The sequence below is a fragment of the Pipistrellus hanaki genome (assembly GCF_964339955.1).
Source record: "Pipistrellus hanaki genome assembly, contig: scaffold_105, whole genome shotgun sequence".
Classification (NCBI taxonomy): Eukaryota; Metazoa; Chordata; class Mammalia; order Chiroptera; family Vespertilionidae; genus Pipistrellus; species Pipistrellus hanaki.
Genome location: NW_028182232.1, coordinates 2,846 through 28,795, shown reverse-complemented (window position 1 = coordinate 28,795; position 25,950 = coordinate 2,846). Strand labels below are relative to the sequence as shown.

Sequence of the window (25,950 nt, the reverse complement as noted above, 5' to 3'; positions counted from 1 at the left end):
CTGAGGCTCAGACCCCAATTCCCAGGGGCCAGGGGGCCTGGCTGGGGCGGGGGCGAGCTTGTGGGGGCCAGGGCTCTGAGCAGGCCGGGTCGGAGCTCAGCCCTCACTGCTTCAGGCCTGATGGAGGTGGGTCTGGTCTGGTGAACCTCAGCAGGGGCCGGGGAGGGAAGGATTAAAGAAGACAGACAAGAGAATAAAGCTGGGTCTGGGTGGAGAGACGGTCACAGCCTGCAGGCCAAGTCTATTTTACAGTCAGACTTTCTGCCACGAGGCACAGGAAAGGTTGGTCAGGATGTTTACAAGGTTCTGGCGGGTTTTGAACCCACTCAGCTCCATGCACCGGAACTCTGGCGAGCTTTGTTTGGCAGCAGCTGCTGCACCTCCACAGCCCACATCCTCAGCACCTGGGCCCACAGGTTCGGACCATCAGGTCACGCTACAACCTCAGCCTTTGGCTGTCATTGTGCTGGGAGGGCGCTGCCCTCCACGCTGGGACCTGCACGTGGCTTTGCCACCAGGGGACGCGTCCTCCCGTCAGTCCGAGGCTTGAACCTGTCCGAGCGCTGAGGATCCACCCCGGTTCCCGTCACCCAGCACCAACTCGGCCCCAACAGCCGGACACGAGTCCCTCCCCTGAAGGTCTGTCAGTCAGGGGACAGCGACGCCGTGCGGAGAGGGATGCTCAGGAGGCGCCGGTGAGGGAGCTGGGGTGCAGGCCGGAGGGTCGGGGTGACGGAGAGGCTGGAGCGTCACTTCTGAACCCTAAGTCACTGCCTTTGGAATCCCAGTTAAAACCTGAACCCGCTCCCATAGTTAACGCCAGCTCAGGAGCCATGCTTTTCATTGCCTGACTCGAGGCCGGTGCAGGAAATTTGTGCTTCCCTCAGCCCGGCCTGCACCCTCTCCATTCCAGGACCCTCGGGGGATGTCTGACTACCTCTCATAATCCAGGACTGCTGGCTCCTAACTGCTCACCTGCCTGGCTGATTGCCCCTAATCCCTCTGCCTGCCTGGCTGTTCGCCCCTAACTACTCCCCTACTGGCCTGACCCCCCGGCTTCCCTGCTGGCCTGATCACCCCTAACCGCCTGCCTCGCCTGACACCTGGGACCCAGGGCTTCCCTCCCTCTGGCCGGCCTCAGGCATCCAGGCAGCTGCAGGGGACCATGGGAGGGCGGCTTCACCTGGGCCGTAGACACTGGCGCCCAGGACTGCGGGGCAGGTGACTTGTCCCTTTCCCGCCACAGCCTGGCTGGTCCCCGTTCCCCTCTCCCCAGTGTTGAGTGTGTGAGCTGTTACGGAGTTACTACGACGTGACGACCATTTGAATGGACTCGAGGGGAAGGGAGCAGCACTGCTGATCCGCGCGCGGAGGCCTCCTCGGATGCTTGTGGGCTGCGCCCCGTTTCGGGACAGTGCTCCAACCAACTGGCCACCAGCCAGTGCTCACTAGCAGTTCTTTTTTCTCTTTTTAAGACAATGGCGTGTTTCTTATTTTCTTTAAAAAATATTTTTATTGACTTCAGAGAAGGGAGAGGAAGAGATAGAGACACTGATGAGACATAGTCCGGCTGCCTCCTGCAGTCCCCACTGGGGATGGAGCCCAGGCCCCGGGGTGTGCCCTGACCCAGAATCAGACTGCGTCCTCCTGGCTCACAGGGCGGTGCTCCACCCGAGCCCCGCCCCGGGCAGCAGTTCTTTCTGACATTCCCGCTGTTTGGCTTCTGCGCCCTGGTGGTCCGGCTGAGGACACTCACTGACGCCAGGAGCGGTCCCTGTCACGGGCCTGAGCTGGGATGGGGGTGTGTGTGTCCGTGGGGGGGTGTCCGTGGTGGGCGCACGAGGCCGGCCACTGGCAGCCCCAGGATGGCGCCGTGCAGCTGAGCTCTCCCGGAGAGACGTCCGGGTCCCGGAACACCAAGCTGGAGGCACAGCGATCAGAGGGCGACCGCGGCCCCGAGAGCCCCCGTGGTGAGCCCAGGGCTGTGCGCCCAGGGCTGGTGAGCCGGGAAACTCTGGGCACCCAGATAACTGACCTTGCAGGCAACCTGTCTCCAGTCCCCGAGACCTCAATTCCTCGTTAACTAGCCAATGAGGGACCCCAGGAAACCGGCATCCCCTTGGCCCAGCGAAGGCAGAGCCAGCCCCGAGCTGCCCTGTGGACCCCAAGGAAGGAATTTTCCTCAAACCCCCGCCCAACGGCTTTTGCCGAGTTGCATCCTGACATCACAACCACAAGGGCTGGTCCACCCCAAGGCGGCTGCAAACGGGGACGTGCCTGGGCGCCCCCTGCAGGCAGCACAGGCCCTGTCACCAGCCGGGAGGACACGGGCCTGTGCTTCTCCTCCTGTTTGCAGGTGGCTCATCCGTTTTACTGTTTTTGAATAACTGCAGTTTCGGTTTAGCCTCTTCTATTTTTCTACTAAAAGCTTTACTGCTTCTGGTTTCCCAACGTCGCAGCTGGAGATCTCTCCTCTCGTTTCCTTGTGCTGCCGTCAGTGCTGGGCTCAGCCTCTGGGACTCCAAGCGCGTCCCTCCCAGGCGTCGCACTTCCCGTTTCTTGTTTTTCCAAAATTGTGCAATTCCAGGTTTCACTTCCTCCTGAAACCAGCTCCCGTTTCCCACGGGGGCGGGGCGGAGGCTCACGCCTGTGTCCCGAGGCGGCGGTCCTGGCAGAGCGGGGGCGGCGGTCCTGGCAGAGCGGGGGCGGCGGTCCTGGCAGAGCGGGGGCGGCGGTCCTGGCAGAGCGTGGGCACCGGTGCAGCAGGGCCTCCTCGCCTGGGCCAGCGTCTGACCGGCCTTGGCCGGCCCCCTGGATACTGCTCGGGAGGCCCCGTGCAGTGCCGGCTGTGGCACCCGGCGTGGCGCTGGGGGGATGGTCAGCCTCACGTCCACCTGCACTGGGTGTGGGAGGGCAGGCCTGGGAGCAGGGCTGACGGATGGGCGGAAGGACGGATGCTGTCGGGAGGACTGGGAGGCGAGACCCTCTGCAGGTCCCGGGCTGTCTTCTGTGGAGGATCCCAACCCGAGCCAGGATGTGGCTCCCACTCACTGAACTTGACTGTGACCCCGTGCTGCCGGTGCCTTCAGCCCCAGCTTCCCAAAGGGACGAGGCGACTTCCCAGGGCCTGGGGGGCCGGGTTCGACTCCCCGGGAGAGAGGGTTTTCCCAGCAAACAGAGGAAGCTCCGTTACAGCCCCAGCCGGGCCGGTCAGCAAGCAGCCAGCCTCTCTGCCCCTCCGGGCGGCTCTCTGCTCGGCAGGGGGCAGGGGCCGCATCGCTGCCGTGGCCGGTGGTGGGTGTGGGCACGGGCTGCCCAGAGAGTGACTTAGAGGATGGGCCTCACCGCAGGCCCCGGCTGGGAGCGTTGTCTTTGGTGAGGCCAGGGTCAAAGGCCGCCTGGTGCCGCGGGCGGGGCTGCACCGGCTCCGCAGCCCCCAGGGCTGCCTTCGCCGTGTCCAGCCTGCTGGCCCACGCCAGGCCCTCCGAGGCCCCGCTTGGGGGTCAGGGTGCCGTTGCAGGAAGGGGCTCTGGGCTCCAGGCCGGCCGAACGCCCTTCTCTGCCGAACATCCACCCCCAGCCGGGAGGGTGGGGTCCGCACGGCCCGGTTTGGGGAAACGGCAGGGCGGCCCCGGGACCGGCCGGCCGAGCGGGTCAGTGGAGCCGGCAGCCCGAGGCCGCCTCCCTGCGGAGCCGCGCCTTCAGCCTCCGCAGGCCGCAGTGCTCGGGGTCCAGCAGGAGCCCGCCCTCGGCCGCCGCCCAGGCCTCCTCGTACCGCCGCTCCTCCAGGCAGCGCTGCCCGAGGCCCAGCAGCACCCGGGCGGCGGGGGCCCGGCCGGGCCGCGCCCACAGGCTGCTCTGGGCCGGGGCGGGCGCCAGCGCCAGGGCCTGGGCGAAGGCCCGCGCGGCCCCCGCCTCGTCCCCCAGGCTCAGGAGCAGGCGGCCCCGGGAGCACAGGTCCTCCGCCCGCAGCGGGCTGCCGTCCCCCGCGCCCTCCCGGAGCACCAGGTCCAGGTCGGCCAGGGCCCGGCCGCACTCCTGCAGCTCGGCCAGGGCGGCGGCCCGCAGGCGCAGGTGGCCGGCCCTGCCCCCGCCGGCCAGCACGGCCAGCGAGCAGTAGCCCAGCGCCTGCCCAGGCTGCCCCGCGGTCAGGAGGGCGCTGGCTTCCTGGGCTGCAGCCTGCAGAGGGGCAGAGGGAGTGCGGTCAGCAGGATGTCTCGGCCCCTCACAGCCCTGCACACCTGGCCCCCGTGTCTGGAGCAGGCACCTCCCTGCCGTTCCCCCTCTCCTCCTCCCGGCTCTCCCTTCTCACAGCCCTGCTGCTTCTCGCTGGGCGGCCTCCTCCCTCCCCCTGCTCCTCCCCAGGCCCCTCTGCTGGGCCTCTCCCTGCCCACCCTGCAGGGCCCTGGGGCAGTGCCAAACACCATCTCTGCCCAGCCTGGTCCTTGCGCCCCCTCAGGAGCCCAAGGTCAGGAAGTTCTAGTGGACTTCTCACTAGGGTCCTGCAGGGCCAGTCACAGGAGTGGACAGCACGAGGTCACAGGAGGGGTCAAGCCGAGGTCACCGGTGGGGGCCGGACACGGTCACAGGTGAGGGCTGCACCGGTCACAGGGGGCCATGCTGCCGCCGCTCCGCCCTCCCGCACTCCAGCCGGATTGCCAGCGGGACCAGGGCTGGGGTCCCTGTCGCCTGCAGCCCCTCCACACCTCCTCCGGCCCCGGACAACCCGCTCCCTCACAGGCTCTTCCCTGCAGAGCCCGGGGCCATCGGAGCCAGCCTGCCGCCCCTCCATCCCTCTAGGCAGCCGGTCTATCAATGCCCTCGGCGAAGGGCGCCCGGGGGGCCGCAGGGCACCCGGGGAGGCGCAGGGCACCGGGGGAGGCACAGCCTGCGGGACCGGTCCAGGCGGGAGGGGCCGGGCCTCCTGCGGGCACCGGTCCAGTGTCCGTTAACACCAACCCGCAGCTGCGCAGGCGCGGCGCCCTCCCGATAGGTTCCGCGCGGGCCCGTGCTCAGGGGCGGGGCCGCCGGCCGCGCAGGCGCAGTGCCTCCGGAAGCGGGGCGCGAGCACTTCCGGTTCTTTTCTGGGTCGGCACTTGCCCCTGGGCATCTGGCGCGCGCTTGCAGCGGATTCTTCTCGCAGCGGACACCAGTCCCCGCCCTGCGGCCCCTCCTGCGCTCTTGGTCCCGGAGACACTGCCTCACCCCTTGGTTCCCCCGCCCTCGGGGCAGCGTCCCCGCCGCCTTACCCATCGCTCTGTGCGCAGCCAGCTCCTCTATTAATAAAGCCAGTGCTGCTCACCCAGCTGCTCTCCGGGCGGACCTGAGTGCTAGGCCTGGGCGCCCATGCCACACGGGGCTCGAGTGCCCAGTCCTTGGGCTCAAAGCACTCTGTCCCCTAGTGGTCCCTCCCCCCTCCTGCCCCCTCCTCCCCCGCAGGCAGGGTCCCCACGCAGGGGGGGCAGGGCAGCCTCCACCCCTCCCCTGTGGCCTCCCGCCCTGGCAGGGGGAGGCGGTCAGACCCGCACGGGTCAGACCCACTTGCTCCTGTGCGGCTGGCTTCCATTACAGCTAAGGCTAGAAACCTCCCCTCTCAAGCCAGCCCCGCCCCCCTGCACGTCAGCCCCGCCGTTTGGGGCCATTGGTTGAGTCTTCTGAGCTCAGTCCTACAGCCAGGCCGGTGCCTTGACCTCTCTGCCCACCCTGCTTTCACCTCCCCAGTGCGACCTCGCCAGCCCACGCCCTGCTCCAGGGGCTGCCACACTGACACCCTCTGAAGTGAACCCCGTGTCTCCCCTGAAGCTCAAGAGCCAGAGGGCGGCGCTGTGGCTACCCCCAGCACCTGGCGGAAGGAAGGCGCTCAGACATTCTTGTGGGATAAAGTGGAGAGAAAAACCAGCCAGCCGGAGAGGCAGTGACCCCGCTGCCTGCGGGCGCCTTCCCCACCTGTGCTCTTCCAGGAAGTGTCTCTCCCGCCTGACCTGGCGTTGGGATGGCTTCCTGCAGGAGCCAGATGCTCCTGGCCGCTCTCGCCAGGCTGAGGGCACCCCTCTCTCCCCACCCACGTCACCTGGGGCTTGTGTGCCTGTGCCAAGCAGCTGGAGGCCCTGGTGTAGTGAGAGCGTGGCTTGAGGTGGTGACACCTGGGGTCTCTGGCTCTCCTCCCCACCCACACCCCTGAAACCAGCAGGCAGAGTGCAGAGCCGCCCTGAGCACCCGTGGTGCTGGGAGGGGCAGACAGGGCTCCCTGGGGGGCTGCACGCACCTGGGCCAGGCCCTGCCGCTCCGAGGCCTCCAGGAGACTCAGCAGGAAGCCGAGGTCCCCGGCGTCCGTCTCCGCCAGGCACTGCAGGTCCCGGGCAGCGGCCGGCACGTCTCCCTTCTTGAGGCTGAGCAGGCCGAGCCGGGCCCGGGCCGCCTCCGAGGGCGGGAAGGGGCGCAGGGCGTCCTGGAGGCGGGCGCCCGCCTCCTCATAGCTGCCTGTCGGGGGTTCCGAAGGGCAGTCAGGGTTGTGCCGGGAGGAGGGGGGACGGGGCGGGGGGCCTCGCTGGCCACTGCACCGGGGAGCCCCACAGCCTTTCCTGCTCTGTGCTGGCTCGGGGAACAGTGGGCTCCTGGGAGAGCGCAGCCCGGTGGGAACAGCCAGGAGCAGAGGCTCGTGGTGATGCCATGCTGGTCACGTGGACGTGCCTGCCACCAGCGCCCCAGCCCGTCTCTCGGGCCGAGGAGCAGGGCTCTGAGCCCCTCACATGGGTCTGCACCCCCCACCCCCCGCCAGCAGCCAGCATGGGGCCGGAGCAGGACTGAGGCGGGGATGACCGGTGGGGAACATGCAGGCTGCACTGAGGACCCCCTGCCCCCCTCTTTCAAGTTTGTGCTGAAACGAGATCAGGTTTTTAAGGAAAGGCACCATCTGGGCACGCGCGGGCGGAAGATCCCGCCTGGATGGTCCCTGGGCCCGGGGCACTCGGCCAGCCTCTGCGGGATTCACGCCGAGTGACGGAGGCCGGAGCCTGTTTCTCCTCCCTCAGACACGGCACGCCGGGGACCGGGGCCGGGGGCCTGGGATTTGGCTGGAGGGACCTCGGAGGCGGCCGGGTCAGGCTTTCTCCCGGTTTACAGAAGGGGCTCCAGGGGAGAGAGGAGCGGGGACAGAGGGGGGGAGACCACATCCCCAGGCCTGGCCGCCACGTCCCCGGGCCTGGCCGCCACGTCCCCACGCCTGGCCGCCACGTCCCCACGCCTGGCCACCACGTACCCGGGCCTGGCCGCCACGTACCCAGGGCCACGAACAGGTCCGCCAGGAGGAGGTGTCCTCGCGCCTGCCCCACCTCCATCTCCACCAGCGCCTCCCCCGCGGCCAGGAGGCCCTGGACGTCGCTGTCGCTGAGCGGGGCCCCGGGGCCCGGCCGCCGGCTCAGGAGGCCTCGGCAGTGGGAGCACAGGCCCTGCGCGACGAGGGCCTGGGCCTCCGGCTTCAGGGAGCGGAGCTCAGCGACCGCCGAGCGCGGGTCCAGCCTCAGCGCCGAGAGCACGTCGGCCACGGCCTCCTGCAGGCAGACGGGGGTCGTCAGCGTGTCACGTGTCTGTCCTCCCGTGTCTGGGTGCCAGGCACGCCCGAGGGTGGGCAGGCCGGCCCCTGCCCGCTCAGCCTGGGGGGAGCCAGCCCGAAGGACGAGCTCAGGGCCTGTGGGAGCACCCCCCTCCCCCCCGCAGCAGGCCCGCCTGGCCCTTTCCCGCTCTGGTTAACGGGCTCGGCCCTGGGAAACACGCTTGTCCAGCCCCGGGAGGGCCACGCAGAGCTGCTTCCCAGCCCCAGGGCGCCCGGAGGGGAGGGAACCGGGCACCCAGGCCCCTGGGGGAAACAGGCTGAGCGGGCAGGGGCTGGCCTGCCCACCCTAGGGTGTGCCTGGCACCCAGACACGGGGAGGACAGACACGGGCACCCTGGACAGAAGCAAGAGCTGTGGAGGTGGCCTCGTGTCCCGGGAGCTTGGATCGGGCTCCTCGCTTCCGAGGACTCCAGCCCGAGCTCATCAGAGAACCTGGCAGCTCTCCCCGCGCCCTACCTCCGTGAAGCCTCCGCAGCCGGCCAAGCGCAGCCCCTGCCTGGCTGAGAGGCACCCTGTCCGGGCCGCTCTGCGGTGGCTGCCTCTGGGCACATTTTCTCTGAGAAACACCTCCCGCCCTGCCCTGCCCCCCGCCCCCCGCCCCCCCCCCCCCTGGGGTAGACAGCAAGATGCAGCTGAGGTCTCAGTATTTAAGCTGGGGGCCCCCTGGTGGCCCTGCAGGTTAGTGCATGTGTCCTGTCCATGCTGACCCAGGGAGACCGGACACTGGGACGCGGCCACCAGGCTCAGCGCCCGGGCCACCAGGCTCGGCGCTCGGGTCACGATGGGCCTCTCACCGCCGGGATGGCCCGACCTATTCCCGCTCTTCTCTGGGGGTGGAGGGGGAAGGCAGGGCCTCCCCCAGAGCGCTCCCCACTGCGCTTCCCAGGCCCGGGGGCGGGGCGGGGCTGCACCTGCTGCTGGCCCAGGGCCAGGTGCAGGAGCGCCCGCCCGCACAGGGCCCGCACGTGCCCCGGCTCGGCCCGCAGCACGGCGTTGAAGTCGAACAGAGCGGTCTTCCTCTGGCCCAGGAGCGCGTAGCAGCGGGCGCGGGTGAGCAGCGACTCGCCGGCCTGGCCCCCTGGAGGGAGGGGCGGCGTCAGGGCCTCTCGCTGGCCACGGATGGGCGATGGGCGGCACCGAGCCTCTGTCCTCATCGGCCTTTACGGGGGAGGACCAGAGGGGGAGCGGCCCAAACAGGAGGGTGGCGCCTGGGACAGCAGAGGGGCTCCTGAGAGAAGGGGGCACCGCGGGCGAGGGGTCAGGAGGAGTCAGGTCCTCGGGGCGGGCATGTCATGGGGACAAGCTCAAAGGTGCCGGGAGGGCAGGCACGGCCTCTGTATGGCCTCTCCCCGAAGGGGCGGTCACCACGCGTGTGCCCAGCGGTGGACACGGGAGGCGCGCTCCGGGCCCCGCAGGACAATGGGGGCTCCCAGCTCTGCGCCCTGGCTGTGCGGGAATTCGCTCCCTCACCCCACTTCCTGCCACGGGGCATCTCCAGCATCCTAGACGGCGCAGCCAGGCAGGCACAGTGGGTTCCAAGTCCACGGGAGTCTCGAGCCCCCAGCTCACTGTTTGTCCTTGGGAATGTCCCTCCCCTGTCCCCTGCGACCCTCTGACCCGCCCCGGCCCAGCACCCAGGGCAAGGCCTGTGGGCTGGCTGAGTGAGCCCACTATTTCCAGGAGGGGCTGAGGGGAGCAAAGCCCCAGGTGGATATGACCTTGGAGCTCAGTTGGTAGAAGAGACCCCCGCAGGTGGTCCCCCCTACCCTCAGGGCCCAGCTGGCCTGCCCTCTCCGGGCCTTCAGCACTCATCTGAGGGCCGGGGGCCTCTCCCTGTCCGCCCCATGGATGTTCCCAGGGCGACACACCCTGGAACCCCCATCCAAGGGCGTCCCTGGACCCCGGGGCCCCCCACACCCAGCTGGGCAGAGGCTCCCATGTTCCTGGCACAGGGGGGCCCCCCGAGGGCGGGCAGGCGGCTCCTACCTGCAGCGAAGATGGCCAGAGAGAGGTAGGCGACGGCCTCCCTGGTGCGGGCCTCACCCTCCGCGCCGCCCGGCTGCGCCTGCAGGAGGGCCAGCGCCCGCGCGTGGCAGTGGCTCCGCAGCAGCTGCCGGTCCTCCGGGCGGAACACGTCCAGCGTGGGCTGCAGGCAGGCCGTGTCCCCGGACTGCACCACCTTCTTCACCAGCTGCGGGGCCAGAGGGTGCCCAGTGACCCCTGTGCCCTCCTACCCGGTTCCGGCCCAGGCTGCGGGCTGGTTGGGCTCCCAGGGGCGTGACCACGGGGGCGTGGCCCCAGGAGACAGCCAATGGGCACAGCTCATGGTGGGGTGTGTGGGCGTGGCCCGCGGTGGGCGTGACATATGGGGGCGTGGCCAGCAAAGGGGCACGGCTTGTGGTGGGCGTGGCTCTGGGGGCGTGGCTCACATTGCGGCAGTGACTGTGAGTCCCTGGGGAAGGCTGGGGTGCGGGAGGTGAGGCCCCTTTGGGCTACTCCTGTCCGCTGGGTGGCGGGAGTTGGGGTGTCTCAGGGTCCTTGAGTGACTCCTCCTCCCCCTCGGTGATGTGGGAGGCAGAGGGTCTGGGTGGAGCCTGAGTCCCAGGTGGACATGACCTTGGAACTCAGGCAGCCCCACCCCACAGAGACCCCACGTGCCCCTGCTGGCTGCTGGGCACTTTCCTCTCCCTCCCTCCCTCCATATGCCCAGCGCAGGGCACAGACACCCGGACAGGCCGCTTGGCCGACAGCGCACCAAGTCCAGCACCCTCCCCTAACACGCCTCAGCCTCCTGACCACGCCCAACAGGAGCCCCGTGGGTGAGGTCTGCTCTTCCCGGGAGCCGGCCAGTCTCGGGGGGAGGCCAGCGGGGTCTGAGGGCCTGGGGCCCCTTCACCGACCCCCCTTCTGGGCAGGGTCACGTCCACTGAGTTTACTGGGAGGTGTGAGGTGAGCTCGGCCTAAACTTAACTTTGCCCTTTTGAAATATGGGGTGCCAACTGTGTCCCGGAAGCCTGGGGGGCGGGTGGTGAGGAAGGGGCCTGTGGCAGCCGGCAAGGCCAGGGCACGGAGGAGGGGCCTGAGGGTCAGAGCGTGGCCTGCTCCCGGCCCAGGCTGCGAGGTGGCAGCAGGAGGCTGGGACCGGCTGGGCTGCGGGGCAGAGCGAGGCCCCCCCACCTGGTTGGCGTCGTAACAGAAGCCCCTCCGCAGCTGCAGCAGCGCCAGCCGCGCCAGCACGGGCGCCGCCTGGGGCCGGCGGGACAGCGCCACCAGCAGCGCCTTGTGGGCGTCGTCCAGGCGGCCCAGGCGGTACAGGGCGTCAGCCGCCAGCAGGCGGGCCACCTCGTCCTCCGCGTCCAGCTCCATCAGCAGCGTGGCCAGCTGGTACACGCCCTCGGCGTCCCTGCAGGGAGAGATGGTGGGGGAGCGCGGGTGCCTCCATGCCTCCCCCTGCCTCCCACACACCCAGGCGGCCTGGCCACAGGCACGTCCTGCCCTGCCTTTCTTCTCTGCGAACCCAGGACAATGCCGGCCTTGCTGAGCTCAGGGCGAGCGGGGGCGGAGCTCAGGGCACCCCAGGCCCTGCTCCTGGGGCCTCCAGGAGGGATGTGAACTCCCACTGGGAGAAGGGGTGGGCGCCCTGGGGTGTGAAAATCCCAGAGAACAAATATAAAGGGCCCCACCCCACCCACAAATATACAGGTGCCCCCTCACCAGCAAATCACAGCCACCAAACCAAGCAGCCAGGGGGAGGGAGAGAGAGGGTGGTGGTATCACACACGCCCCCCCAGAAGGCCACCAGTTCAGAGCTTTCCGCTCAGACAGCCGCGGGGTCCTCACTGGACTGGCAGTTTGCAAGAGCCCCTCAGGGTGGGGGTGGGCCCGATGGGCAGGTGGGCAGCTCCCGAAGGCAGGGCCCGCATGGGGGCACACTCCCCGACCAGGAGCCCCTGGGCCTCCGCGTGAGGGGCAGAGCCGGGTGGAGGCACCAGGCCTTGTAGCCAAGAGCAGGAGCTAGGGCTGGGGGCGGGTCCCAGGGTGTCGGGTCCCGGGTGGTGGGGTCCCGGGTGGCGGGTCCCGGGTGGCGGGGTCCCGGGTGGCGGGGTCCCGGGTGGCGGGTCCTGGGTGGTGGGGTCCTGGCTGGCGGGGTCCCGGGTGGCGGGGTCCCGGGTGGCGGGGTCCCAGGGTGGCGGGTCCCGGGTGGCGGGGTCCCAGGGTGGCGGGTCCCGGGTGGCGGGTCCCAGGGTAGCGGGTCCCGGGTGGCGGGTCCCGGGTGGTGGGGTCCCAGGCGGCTCCTGGGCTGCGGGACACGCAGCTCGTGACCAAGGACATGCTCACGCTCCCTGAGCACAGAGTGGGGTGAGCTGCCGCCCTGCCCGCCTCACGCCTGTGGCGTGTTTCACGCACAGAGCCAGCTGAAAGGGATGCAGGGCGGGGGCGAGGGGTGCGGCTTGTTTTGCCACGTCTGTGTCTGAGTTTCTCATTTGCTTATAGAAAAGGCCTGGGCGCCTGGCCGGGGCGGCTCAGGGGGGGAGCGCCGCCCTACAAACCAGGAGGTCCGGGTTGGAGTCCTGGTCAGGGCACAGGCTCGGGTTATGGGCTCGATTTCCAATGGGGCGCGTGCAGGAGGCAGCGATCCATGGTTCTCTCTCATCATTGATGTTTCTCTCTCTCTCCCCCTTATTCTGACATCAATACAAATCTATATATCTATCTATATATCTCTATCTATATATCTCTATCTATATATCTCTATAATATCTCTATAATATCTCTATCTCTATCTCTATCTCTATCTCTATCTCTATCTCTATCTCTATCTCTATCTCTATCTCTATACCTGCCACCAATGACTTAAAGAACTATCCCGCCTCCGCTCCGCCTCTGGAAGCGGATGTGCAGAAGCCCAGGATGCGGCGCCCGGGAGCGCGCGGGGCCGGTGGTTACCTGTCGGGCTCGTCCTGCTCATCGGCGCCCTCGGTCTCCGCGGCCTGGCTCCGGCAGCCCCGCGCGCCCGTGGGTGCGGTGGGTGCCGTGGGTCCTGTGGGCGCAGGGGGCGCCGCGGGCGCCGGGCCGGGCCTCCGCCGGAGCATGTCGCGGGCCTCCTCGCGCAGCACGGTCCGCAGCAGCCCCCGCAGGTTCCAGGGCACGAAGGCCTTGGCCACCAGCAGGGCCTCCTCGGGGCGCAGCCGGCAGGCGGTGACGTAGTCCCGGGCGCCCAGGTAGGCGCTGCCCGCCAGCACGCGCAGCAGCCCGCGGCCGCACAGGGCGCGCACGCAGCCGCGGGGGTGCGGGGGGCCCCCAGCCACCGCCGCCTGGAAGTCCGCCCGCGCGCCCGCCGCGTCCCCCGCGTGCAGCGCGCAGAAGCCGCGGAGCGCCAGCAGCGGCGCGCGGTCCCCGGCGCCGTCTCCCCAACGGTCCCCCCCGCGGTCCCCGGCACCGTCCCCCCAACGGTCCCCGGAGGCTCTGCCCGCTCGGCCCCCCGCCCGGTCCCCGGAGCCTGGGCCCCCGGAGCCCCCGCCCCGGCGCCGGGGCCGGAGCAGGCGCTCGCACAGCGCCCGCGCGCCGCCCGCGTCCCCCGCCAGCAGCAGGCACTCGGCCAGCCGCGCCCCCAGCGCCGGGCGCGCCCCGGGCGGCGCCACCCGCACCAGCACCCGCAGCGCGCGCGCCGCCGGGGCCAGCAGCTCGCGGCCCGAATCCCGGCGGAGCTCGGCGCGGCCGCGCACGGCCTCCCGGAAGAGCGCGAGCCCCGCGTCCGCCGCCTCGCGCAGCAGCGCCAGCACCCGCGCCCGGTCCGCCGCCGCCAGCACGGCCGCCAGCTGCCGGCGCGCGGCCGCCGGGCTCTCCGCGAAGGCGGCGTGCAGGTCGCGGAGCAGGTCCGGGGCGCCGCGGTCCAGGAAGAAGGCGGCGGCCGCGCGGGTGACCAGCAGGGCGGCCAGGCGCTCACCTGCGGGGAGAGCGGAGGACGGAGTGGCCGGGCCCCGGAGCGCTCCCCGGGGCCTCCCCCCCAGCTCCCCGGGGAGGAGGCGGGCGGCGGCCGTGCACCCCATCCGGCTCTCAGTCAGGGCCCAGTCCGCCTCCTGCTCCGCCAACAAGGACACTTAGTTACAACTCTCCCAGCCCCACCCCCCCTCAGTATGGATTTTAGGGTGAGCGCCTCCTCGGGGGTCCGTCCAGGTCAGAGCGCAGGGCTGACCCTGGGACCTTGGCAGGGGCCTGCAGTCACCATCGTTTCTCTGTTCTTTCTGTTGTTGTTAATCCTCACCTGAGGGCATTTCCCATTGATTTTTAGGGAGACGGAGAGAGAGGGAGAGACAGAGAGAAACACACCGATGGGGTGACTCCTACATGCACCCCACCAGGGTGCCTCCAGGGAGGAGCCTGCGACTGAGCTCCTGCCCTTGACCGGAACCAAACTGGGGACCACACTATCTACTGAGCCACACCGGCCAGGGCTGGTTCTTGTATTCTTTTGGCCACAGGCCACACCGGACACTCTCTGAAACAGAGACGTCCCCCGGCAGGCCCAGGAAAGAGGGGAGGACACACCCAATGCCACGGACGGAACTCCCATGCCTCAGTTTCCCCTTCCGCTCTCTAATGGGATGGCACGGCCTGCAGTCGCAGAGCTTCGAGAATGGAATGGGTCAGCGTGGGCCCAGCGTCTGGGGCAGGGCCTGATGGCTGTGTCCCTCGGTGAGGGCTCATGTCGGTGCAGAAAGCCAGGGCAGGTGTGCACTGCCAGGGAACCTCAGAAACCTCTGCTGGCGGAGCTCAGGGCCTGGGGGACCCTCCCCCCCAGGACGGGTTAGGACAGTGCTGCTGAGGGACATCCCGGAGCCCGCCGCCGCCATCCCAGGCCGCCGAGCCTCGGCGCTCTGTGCACGGAGCCCTCGGGAACCCTCAGTGCCTCCCTGTCACTGACACGGCCGCCACGCCAGTGACAGCCCTGGACGCAGAAACGGCCGGCGTGAAGGCCCAGCGGCCGCAGCCCTGCCCTCCGTGTGCGGCTGAGCGTCATGCCACGGCCCGGAGCCAAGACAAGAGAGCATCCTGCACCCTGAGGTCGACCCACCAACAAACCAGCCCCAGCCAGGCGCCCCGTCCAGGGCTGGTGGCCAAAGTGAAAGACGTGGCGCAGGGGTTGAGGGCTGACCTATGAACCCAGGGGTCACGGTTGGATTCCCGGACAGGGCACATGTCCGGGCTGCAGACTTGCTCACCAATGTGGGCTGTGCGGGAGGCAGCCGATCAATGCTTCTCTCTCATCATTGATGTTTCCATCTCTCTCTCCCTCTCTCTCTGAAATCAATAAAAACATATTTATTAAAAAAAGAAACTCTGAGCCTTCCCCATCCCCGACTGACTCCTGACAAATGAACTCTGATCGCCGATGTGCACAACATCATGGATCGAGTGGCTGCAGCAGGTGCAGAGCCCGGGGGACGATCATTTCTTTACCGACATGGAAGTGTGTTCTCTCCTCTGCGTCTGAGACTCCAGTCACTCACACGAGGCTTCTACAGGTCGCCCCGCTGGGCACTGAGGCTCCGTACGTTTTCCCTGTGTGGGCCACATTGGATAATTTCTCTCCCGAGTTTAAGCTCACTCACTGACTCTTCTGTCGTTCCAATAGGCCATGCGTTTTCCATTTCTCTTTCTGTGCTTTTCGGTTCTAGAACATTCATAGTTTCCATTCACTCGCTGAGATTCCACATCTGCTCATTCATTACGACTACATTTGCCTTTAGTCCTTCAGTGTACCACTGGTAGTTCCTTTGACGTCCTCTGTAGGCTAACGTCAGCACCTGTCTGTCCTCTCGAGGCCGGTTTCTAGTGACTTCTTTCCCTCCCGCCTGTGGCTCACGTGTTATTTCCCAGTTTCTTTGCATGCCCAGCAATCTTTAATTGCACACCGGACATCTGGCTGACGCTCCGTAGAGACTGGGATTAGTTATGCTCCTCTGAAGAGAAAACATGTTGGTTCGAGCAGGCAGTTACATTGGAGGGAGTCAAACCCCATGTTGTCTGTCTGGAATCTCCATTATGTTCTTACCGTTTCCAGCTGCTGCCTCTTCCACCACCAGCCTCTCCCCTGCACGTGCAGTTAACTCAGCCCAGGAGTTCCGTGGGTTTGATACCCAGATTCAAAGTGGACCCCCCCCCCCCCAGGTCTTACCCCCTCTGTGGCTTCCTCCGCTTCAGGACTTCCTTCTAACTGTCCAGCCACTCGTTTTTTTCATCCTGAACTCTGACCTGTGACATCGCCAGCCAGTGAAACCCCCGCCTTCTGTTTCATGGGGATAAAACCTGGATTGAGCCCTGGCTGGTGTGGTTCAGTGGATAGAGCATCGGCATGGGAGCTGAAGGGTCTTGGGTTCGATTCCGGTCAAGGGCATATGCCCACGGCTGCGGGGCTTGATTCCTGGTGGCAGAGGGAAGGGGCGGGGGGAGGGCGTGCAGGAGGCAGCCAATCGATGATTCTCTTTCATCACTGATGTTTCTATCTCTCTCCTCCCTTCCTCTCTGAAATCAATAATAATAAAAAAAAATAGATATTTTAAAAACAAACAAACACCTGGATTGAGGAATTTCCTCAGGCAAAAACCCACACGTCCGGGCGATCTGAGGGGCGTCAGAGGCTGCCCCATTGTGGGTTTAATGCCCATTTTCCCGATTACCAGCGAGGCTCATTTATTTAGAAACTCTCTCTCCTGCTGGCGGCAGGACACGGAGCCTCGTTTTCTCTCGCGTTCCTCTCACTGCGCGCTCCCCACATGCCCGTTAGCCATCTGCGTGTCCTGTCTGCGGGGAAGCTCTAGCAGCAGATTTCACATTTTCTTTTCGACGAGCAGCAGCTCCTCTGACGCTCTGGGTACTTGTTATTTTTCGCCTGTGGGGCATTCTGCAAACACGCTCTCTCTGCTGTGGCTTGTCCCTTCGCTTTCGACAGCTGGAGCCAAAACAGAAGTTTAAAGCTTTTAATTTTGTCAGAGGTACCCCGTTTCCCTTTACGGCTCCCTCTTTGGTATCGTGAGGAGCCAGATGTTCACAGAAGGCTCAGTGACAGCAGCCTCCTGTGCCTCCACGTTGGACACCTCGGCGGCGGGCGTGGTCCCGGGACGTGGCTTTGCTGCAGGGTTTCAGGCGGAGAATCGGCACCAGCTGTGGACGATGCTTCTCTCTGGGGCCGTGGGTCTGTGGTGCTCACGCTCACGTGTTAGTTCCAGAAACATCCGCTCCGTTTCTGGCCCAGTCTGTGTCATTTCTCTCTGTTCCTCAAGTCAACAGCCTTCTGTGTCATTAGTATAATTTTTGCATTAACTGGCAGAGAAAGTCCTTCACCACCATCTTCTTCTCCATCCCCGCCCCTTCTCTCCCCTCCTCCCCTCCCCTTTCTCCTCTTTTCCTTCATCTTGTCTATTATTGCTCCTCTACTCTTCTATTATATTACCAAATCTTTCTAGCAATAGAAAATATAATATAATATAATTTTATATATAGTATAATTATATATTATAATAACATATAATTATATATAATGTAAAATAAAATATTATATTATCAAATCTTTCTAACATTTCCCTACTCGTATCATTGCTCTTTATTATCTTTTAATAAAGTTTTATGATTTTCTTCATAAGGTCATATGACTCTGAAGTAAATTACTTTCTGTTGCTATAGTAAGTTTTTATATGTTTTTTTAAATGTCATTCCTTTTTTAAAAAAATATGTTTTTATTGATTTCAAAGAGGGAGAGAGAGATAGAAACAGCAATGATGAGACAGAACCATTGATTGGCTGCCTCCTGCCCGCCCCACACCGGGGATCAAGCCCACAATCTGGCCACGTGCCCTTGACCGGAATCCAACCTGGGACCCTTCAGTCTGCAGGCTGACGCTCTACCCACTGAACCAAACCAACTAGGGCTATGTTTAAACCACAAAGTTTCTATTTCTTGCTGGTGTCTCTAACGATAAATGCTTTTTGTATATCCTGATAAATTCTACTCCTACATGTAATACATTCTTGTTGTTTCTTTTGGAGCCTCTGCGTAGCTAAGGACATTGTGTGGAATAACGGGCACATCGTTCCTTCCTTCCCGCCCCACACGTTTCTCCCTTCCTGTCTTGTTGCTCTGCGAGGACCTCTAGTGCAACGATGGACACATGGCAGTGTGAGCAGCCGCCTGGTTCTTCCTCTGAAACGGAAGGCTTCCGAACATCACACCGAGATGGGTTTTCGGGAGGTTTCGGTGGATGCTATCTTTCTGTACAGTCCTTAGAACCGTGGGCACACGGAGCTGGCTGCCTGGAGCTTTGGGAAGGTAAAGGCTCAGGAAACAAGGGCTCAGGGTGGGGGATCGGGGATAAAGCAGCTCTTCCTCCGCATCTCGTCCTGTGTGTCCACTTCGTAAGGACAGAGCCCTTCCCAAAGGCAGAGGTGTGTTCCAGGTCTGCAGGACGTTTGCTGACCACCCCCTGCCCTGACCACCACCCCCCCCCCCTGGCCTGGACCCCGCCCCCCCCGCCCCCCCGGCCTAGACCCCCTGTCCCGCCCAGCCTGGATCACTCCCCGCCGCCTGGGCCCCCCCAAGGCCTGCACCTCCCCCCAGGCCTGGACCACCCCCCAGCCTGGAGCCTCCCACCCCCCAGCCTGGAGCCCCTCCCCCCCAGCCTGGAGCCCCTTACTACCCAGCCTGGAGCCCCCACCCTCCAGCCTGGAGCCCCCACCCCCCAGCCTGGAGCCCCTTACTACCCAGCCTGGAGCCCCCACCCTCCAGCCTGGAGCCCCTCCCCCCCAGCCTGGAGCCCCCACCCCCCAGCCTGGAGCCCCTTACCACCCAGCCTAGAGCCCCCACCCCCCAGCCTGGAGCCCCTCCCCTCCAGCATGGAGCCCCTCCCCCCCAGCCTGGAGCCCCCACCCCCCAGCCTGGAGCCCCTCCCCCCCAGCCTGGAGCCCCTCCCCCCCAGCCTGGAGCCCCTCACCACCCAGTTGGACCACCCCTCCTGGGCTTCCCAGGTTCAGCTCTCACTCCGGCTCCCCTGGCAGGTTTGCATGCAGCAGCCATAGGAGACGTGACAAGTGTAACCAAGAGTGTCTCACTGCCCAGTGCAAAGCCCTCCCGTGGCTCTCCTGGCCTGAGGGACAGATCTGAAGGTTTTTGTGGCCCGGAGGGCGTGGCTACGGCTATGGCCTTCAGGGCCTCTACGCCCCCTCTGCCCCCCAGCCCCCCAAGCCATCCTAGCTCTGCTCAGGGGCAGGAACACCCACGCTCCTTCGTCCTCAGCGACCTGGAGTCCTGGTGGCCACGGAAAGGACACCTCCTCCCAGAAGCCCTCCCTGACCACCCGGCCGGAGGCGCCCGGGCATGTTTCATTTCTTAAAGTGCTGGTTCTGTGCGCTCCTTTTCCTGGCACTCCGTGCGGGCAGGGGCCTGCCCGCGAGTCACCGGGATGTCCCCGGCCTCAGCACAACCCCTCCCCCAGCACCCCGCCGTGACCGTCACCCTGGCCCTCCGGGGCTGTGCCCGCACGCCTACCTCGGGAGCCGCTGCCGGCGGGGTCGGCCTCCAGGGCCCGGCTGCAGGCCGCACGGCAGTCCTCGTAGCGGCCGCCGCGGAGCAGAGCGTCCGGGGAGAGGGCGTCGCTCCAGGTGCCCCCGGGGTCCAGGGCGGCCAGGAGCCTCCAGCCGTCGGCCTCCTCCTGGCCGGCGCTGTCCGTGCCTTCCTGCTGGCCAGCGCTGTCCGTGCCCTCCTGCTGGCTGCCGCCGCCCCCGGCCTGCTCCCGCCCCGCCAGGTGGGCCTGGAGGGCGCTGACCAGCACGGGCAGGTAGGGCCGCTGGTGGGTGAGGACGAAGGCCACAGTGCGGTCGGCCGCGGCGGCGAAGGCCTGCAGGTAGTCGGCCAGGCCGGCGTCCACCTGCGCCCCCGACAGGATGCGGGCCAGGGCGCGGGTCAGCCGCAGCGCCAGCCCCTGCCGGGAGTGGGCGGCCAGCAGGGTGCCGCAGCGCCGCACCACCTCGCCGTGGCGCCCGCGGGCCAGCAGGCCGGCCAGCGCGTGCAGCGCCGCGGCCGGGTGGTCCGGGCACAGCGTGGCCAGGAAGGCGCAGGCCAGCGTGCCGGTCAGCGACACCACGGCCATGCCGTCCCAGTGAATGGCGGGGATCTGGCCCTCCCCCCGGCACCAGGCCTCCAGCGTGGCCAGCACGGGGGCCCCCCGGGCCTCGGCCAGGGCCGCCCGGACGCGCCTCACCGCGGAGGGGGCGTGGCAGCTGAAGGCGGCCAGGTAGAAGGCGGTGGCCAGCGGGGGCTCCCCCAGGGCCAGGTGCTGGTCCCCCTCCCGGCAGAGGCAGGCCACCAGCTCCTGGGCTGCCATCACCTCCGTGCGCCCTGCCAGGCCATGTCCAGTCCTCAGGCACCTGCGGTGGGATGGGGCGTGGTCAGTGCTCACAGCGGTCAGCCCGTTTGCCTGTGCCCCTAGCCCTGTGCCCTCAGGCCTGTGCCCCCCGGCCCTGTGCCCCCAGCCCTGTATCCCCGGCCCTGTATCCCCGGCCCTGTGCCCCTAGCCCTGTGCCCCCAGCCCTGTGCCCCCCGGCCCTGTGCCCCCAGCCCTGTATCCCCAGCTCTGTATCCCCGCCCTGTGCCCCCAGCCCTGTATCCCCGGCCCTGTATCCCCGGCCCTGTATCCCCGCCCTGTGCCCCCGGGACTGAACCCCCAGGCCTGTGCCCACCCACCCCCGGGCCCTGTGCCCCTAGCCCTGTGCCCCCAGCCCTGTGCCCCCAGGCCTGCTCTAGATCAGCCCCCCGCTCCTCCCCCTGAGCCCTGTGTCGGTGCTGGGCCCTGAGCGGAGCAGGTGAAGGGGCTGTTGGGGGGTTGGCTGCAGGTGGCCTCCAGGATTTGCTGTCCGAGCTCCAGCTTCCTCCTCTGCAGGCGGGACTGGGCCTGTCCAGCCATGGCCGGGCTGTGGATGGTGCCCCTGAGCGCCCAGCAGGGAGAGGCTGGGTGGCCTGAGGGGTCAGGGACCCCGAGCCTTCTCTCCACCGCCTGCCCCTCGGTCCTCAGGAAGGCGGACCCCGCAATCCAGTCATACCAGCGCCCCCAGCTCCTCAGCGCTGAGACTCAACAGGCCCACCCCACCTCAGGCCTCACTACACCGGCTCCACCCGTGGGGGGGGGGTGGTTCCGGGCTGCCGAGGGGCGCCTGCCTGGCCCTTGGGTGGCGCTGGGGAGCCACTGGCCCGGGGCCAGGGCGTCAGTTGTGTGGTGGGTTTAGGGACCAGCCCCCCAGACCCCTCTCCTCTCCCCAACTTCCCCTGAAGTAGTAGCTGCTCAGCCTCTCTCTCCGGCTCCCCAGGGGCCTGCAGACAAGCCCCACCCCCAAAATGCCCCCGACACCCACAGGCACCTGCAAGCCCCGGAGACCCGGGCGCACACACACCCACCTGGGCAAACACACCCACCTGTGCACACACACCCACCTGTGCATGCATACATCCACCAGGGCATGCACACGCACCCACCTGCGCGCACACACCCACACCCACCCACACACAAACACACACACACACCTGGGCATGCACATACACTCACCTGGGCATACACACACAGGCTCACACCCCCCCACCTGGGCACACACACACACACACACACACCTAGGCATGCACACACAGGCTCACACATGCTCACACACACCTACTCACACGTGTGCACACGGTCACACTTGGTGCTCAGAGGCTGTGCGGGAGCAGGGGAGGGAGAGGCGCGCTCCCTGGAGGGGGTGCTGGGCTCCTGGGAGGGTCCACGGGCTGGGCTCCCCCGCGCCCCACCTCCGCTGAGCCTGAGCTGAGCCTGAGCAGGAGAGCCAGAGGGAGAGCCGGAGGGAGAACCCGAGCTGAGCCCAAGCGGAGAGCCAGAGGCAGAGCCGGAGGGGGAGCCGGAGGGAGAGCCAGAGGGAGACCAGAGGGAGAGCCGGAGGGAGAGCCAGAGGGAGACCAGAGGGAGAGCCGGAGGGAGAGCCGGAGGGAGAACCCGAGCTGAGCCCAAGCGGAGAGCCAGGGCAGAGCCAGAGGGAGAGCCAGAGGGAGAGCCAGAGGCTGGGTGCGTGCGTTTCCTGGGAGAGTGTCAACACCCTCCGCCCGCTCAGCTGCGCCCCTCCGGCCCTGCCCCCGCCCCGCCCCGCCCCCGCCCCGGGCCTGTGGGACCTGCCCAGCCCTGGGGGGGGGGGGCCGTGGCCCAAGGGGAGGAGGAGAGGAGAGGCGCCCCTGAAGGGCAGGCTCCGTGCGGGGCCACTGGACTTGGGGTGGAGCTGACCGCGCGTTAGGGCCCCCTCAGCCTCAGTCCCCGCAGCTGAGGACAGAGCTCCCAGGAGGTGGGGGCGCCTTGGCCCCTGCACCCCGGAACAGCCGGCCCTTTCTGCCCCCCTCCATCGGTGATACATTAGGAGCCCCGCCCCCACCCCTCCTTCCAGCAGCCCACGGGCAGGCTGAGGCCCTGGGAGGGGGCAGGGGATGGCAGGTCCCTGGAGAGAGGGTGCTGTTTGGGGCCCAGATGCCAGGCAAAGCCCAGGTCCCTGGCAGGGCCCAGGAAGCCAGCCGGGTGCCCACCTGGGGGAGGAGGGCGCTGCCAGTCAGGGCGGTGGGCACGGAGGGGGTACTGCGTCTCCGGCTTCCTCCCAGGGTCTGGGCTCTGGGGACTGGGCCTGTTGGGAGTCTGGGCGAGGCCTCGGCGGTCGGGCGGGCAGCTGGGGCAGCAGGGCCTGGTCCTCCTGTCCGGCCTGGCCGGCCGGCTCCTTGACCTGCACACGACACAGCCGGGCAGGGTCGCGGCAGTTAGATCTCCCGCTGCTCTGAGGCCTCCCCTTAATTACCCTAATTAGGCAGAGCCGTGATGGAGCGGGCTGTCACCAGGCGAGGCGGCCCGGGGCCAGGAGGCGGGGGGCTGCCCCACGTTCACGGTCACATTAGCCTGATGGGTCCCCAGAGTTTTTGCCCGAGCCCCGTGCCCCGGGCACCGGCCAAGGAGCCGGGTCTGCCCGTCACCCGCAGTGCTGGCAGGTGCAGGCGACCCACGGCACCCCCTTCGTGCTGGGAAGAAGGGGGGCCGTCCGGATGCAGGGCCACGGCAGCGGGGAGGGCACAGCCCGGAGCGAGGCCGGATCTGGGGCTGTGCTAGTCCTGGGGCTCCCGGCGGCGGCGGGGCCATGGGAGTGCTTGCCCTCTGCACGGCCGTGCCCAGCCGACCTTTCAGGACAGGTGCATTGTGGGAGGTTCCTAGGGCAACCCCGCTTTAGGGCAGGTGCCCACCATCACAGGCCTAAATGCTGCCCAGGTCTTGTCTGATCCTGGAGCCAGGAGGGGGGCGCTGGGCGAGGCCCCTGCCTGCAGACCCCGCCTGAGCCCACCCCGACACCTGAGCCCCCCCCCCCCCCCCCCCACCACACCTGAGCCAATGTCCCTGCCAGGGCCCAGGCGGGGCTCCCCAGCGGGGCCTGGGCATGGCCCTGGGGGCAAATGGGTAGGCCTTGCCCCAGCCACCCCACCCCCAGTGGCACAGGAGGGAGGACAGGAACCACAGATTTTCTGGGCCCCCCCCCCCCCCGTGGGCTCCCCAACCAGGAGGCAGCCTCACCCCCTCAGCCAATCCCCACGAGGCAGGAGAGCACTTAGCAACAGCCTAGGTCTGTGGGGCACCCCCGTCCCCCGCCCTCCGGGAGCCAGGTGCAGCTCTCACCACCCACGGACCCCGGTGTTCACCCCGAGCCCCCGGCTGGCAGCCCTCGGGACACCCAGGACCCAGGCCGCGCTCGGCCCCGGGCCTTACCTGTGGCTGCAGCAGCCGGACCCTGCGGGACCAGGGGGCCGGGGGCCTGGTCCGAGGGCACCGGTGAAACTTCAGCCTCTGGTCCCAGCCGCCAGCCAGGGGGGAGCTGTGGGCGGAGGACAGGTCCTGGGCGGGAGCCTGGGTCGGGGGCTCCTGATCGGCCGCCCGCTCCCCTCGCCTCGCCGGCCTCGCTGAGCCTCCCGCCCGGCTGGCAGCGGGAGGGGGCGGGCACGCTTGCCAGGTGGCTCTCTGTCCCCGATCAATAATGCAGCGTCCCCGCCCCACCACCTGCCCACCTGGCGCCGCGTGTGTGCATCTCAGTGGCGGGGCTGGTGGTTTGCGGGGCCCCCTCTGCGGTAGGGGTGCTACTGTGGGCGGAGCTCCTGTGGGGGTGGGGGGGTAGGTAGGAGAAGCCACATCTCAGTGCCGTGGAGATGGCTCTTCTGTTGTCATCAGGCGCCTGGCTCCCCCAACTAACAGCCCTGCCCCCCTCTGCTGCCCACCTCTCGGCACCTGGGCCGCTCGGTCCAGCCACACGGGCCTCTCGGTGCCCGCCCCAGCCCGTTCCCTGCCAGGCCTGTGCCTGCCCCAGGACCTCTGCACGGCCCCTCTTCCCCCACTTCCTCCCTCACTTCCCACTGTCCCTCCACAGAGACCTCGCTCAGGCCCTCATCCAGACCAGCTCCTCGCCCCTCTCCCCGCTTCCCTTCTGTCTGGGACGCTGGCCCTGGGAGGGCAGGGTGGGTGCAGGGTGGGTGCACAGCTCGCAGGCGCCTGGCAGGTGTGAGAGAGGGAGACAGGAGGGAGGGAGGAGGGAAGCCGGGCCATGACCTTGGACCTGGACTCTGCCCCAGCGTCAGCCTCCTGGAGTCATGGGTCCCCTCTAGTTCAGCACCTCGGATGGACTCGCACGCTGCCCTCTGCCCTGCGTCAGAGCAGAGTCGGGAGGTCACTTCCCCCAACGCTGCCCTTCCCCCTTGCCTTCTCCTTTCTCGGAGACGTGGGACCCGGCGGGACGGAGATGGATGGGCCCCCGCCACGCATTGGCGCTAACGAAGCTTACCCACCGGCGGCGCGGCCATCCATCAGCAGAAACATAGCGGGCGGAACGGCTTCTCCCGACGCCGCGTGTAATTACCGGCGCGCTGGCCTCGCCGCCGCCATCCGCATCCGGCCCGCGTGCAAACAGTAATTAACGCGGTAATGAGCCCGGCCTCCCTCCCAGAGCTCATTTGCATGTTAATGATCATTAGTGACCGGGGAGACGCGTTATGAACAGCCTAATTAGCAGCTGATCATTTTTACAGGAAACTGTGTGTGCGCTTTGACGCGCGAGCGAGCTTGGATTAATGCAGCCGGGAGAGCCGCCTCTCTGGGGCGGGGGGAGAGGGAGGGGCAGGGACCTCTGGGTGGGGGCTCTGTGGCCTCGCTGGCCCGGGTGGCGCCCCCAGCAGGGCCTTGGCAGGACTTGGCACCTCGGCTTGTAGCAGCGCTCAAGGGGTCGGTGCCAGAGGGCGGGAGAGGCTGAGAGGCCAGGTGCCCCTGGCGCTGTCCGAGGCTGGGCCTCCCCGTCCCTCCGACCTGGCTGTGGTCCGGGGTGGGCAGGAGGGGCCCAGATCCGGCCTGGCTGCCTGAGACCCGGCGGAGGTCATGGTTAGAGATAAAGTTGTTCTGACACTCAAGGAAGCCATTTAAAAGAAATACATATTTGTACTGATGTCTGAGAGGAGGGAGAGGGAGAGAAACATCCGTGGTGGAGAGTCATTGCTGCCTCCTGCACGCCCCCCACTGGGGACCGAGCCCACAACCTGGGCCTGTGCCCTGATCAGGGATTGAACCCTGACCTCCTGGTTCATAGGTCGATGATCGGCCGCTGAGCCATGCTGGCCGGGTCCACAGTTCCTTGGCCAAACACCGGTCTGGTAGGTGCATCTGCTCAGCTCCCAGACGTGCCCGGCCTGCACTTCTCACCTGCAGAGCACCCGGGGCGGTGCCGCCTCCTGGCCTGAGGGTGTCGGGGGGGCCCCTCGAAGGTGTGAGCTTCACCATCATCGTCCCCTCGGCCTCTGGAGAGGCAGGAGGAGGTCAAAGGACCCCGGGGGTTCAGGGAAGGGATGTGGACAAAGCGTTGGTGTTCAGTGGAAAGGACTTTGCTATTAAACGTGTCTATAGATTAAGAGGCAAATATTCGCCTCTTAATCTATAGACACGTTTAATAGCAAAGTTCTTTCCACTGAAGGGACTGCCTCCCGGCCGCCATGACACAGACTGACCACCAGGAGGCAGACGCTCAACGCAGGAGCTGCTGTGAAGTGCACTGGCCGTTGACAGAGAAAGGGAAGCTCGGACCTGACGCTCACAGCTCACGAAGCAACGCTCGGCTTCAAGTGGGACACAGGCGCGGCCCCACCCCAGAGCCACAGCCCACCAAACTGCAGCCGACGCTGCCACCGTGTAAAATTCGACCCAGAGCGCAGCCCAGCGCAGCCCGGAAAGTGTGGCTGTGGGCGCTGGGTA

The 25,950-nt window shown here is 66.9% G+C and overlaps 1 protein-coding gene across 1 annotated transcript; it reads right to left on the bottom strand.

The window, feature by feature from the left end:
- Window positions 1-1,496: 1,496 nt before the first annotated feature.
- On the bottom strand, window positions 1,497-19,989 carry TTC34 (tetratricopeptide repeat domain 34; the record flags this gene model as incomplete). Its single annotated transcript, XM_084907467.1, has 8 exons — window positions 1,497-4,179; window positions 6,266-6,476; window positions 7,276-7,550; window positions 8,524-8,690; window positions 9,599-9,803; window positions 10,790-11,015; window positions 12,560-13,559; window positions 19,155-19,989. The coding sequence occupies 8 exons, from the start codon at window positions 19,987-19,989 to the stop codon at window positions 3,655-3,657; spliced, it is 3,444 nt and encodes a 1,147-aa protein (XP_084763593.1). The 3' UTR covers window positions 1,497-3,654.
- Between the last annotated feature and the right edge of the window lie 5,961 nt (window positions 19,990-25,950).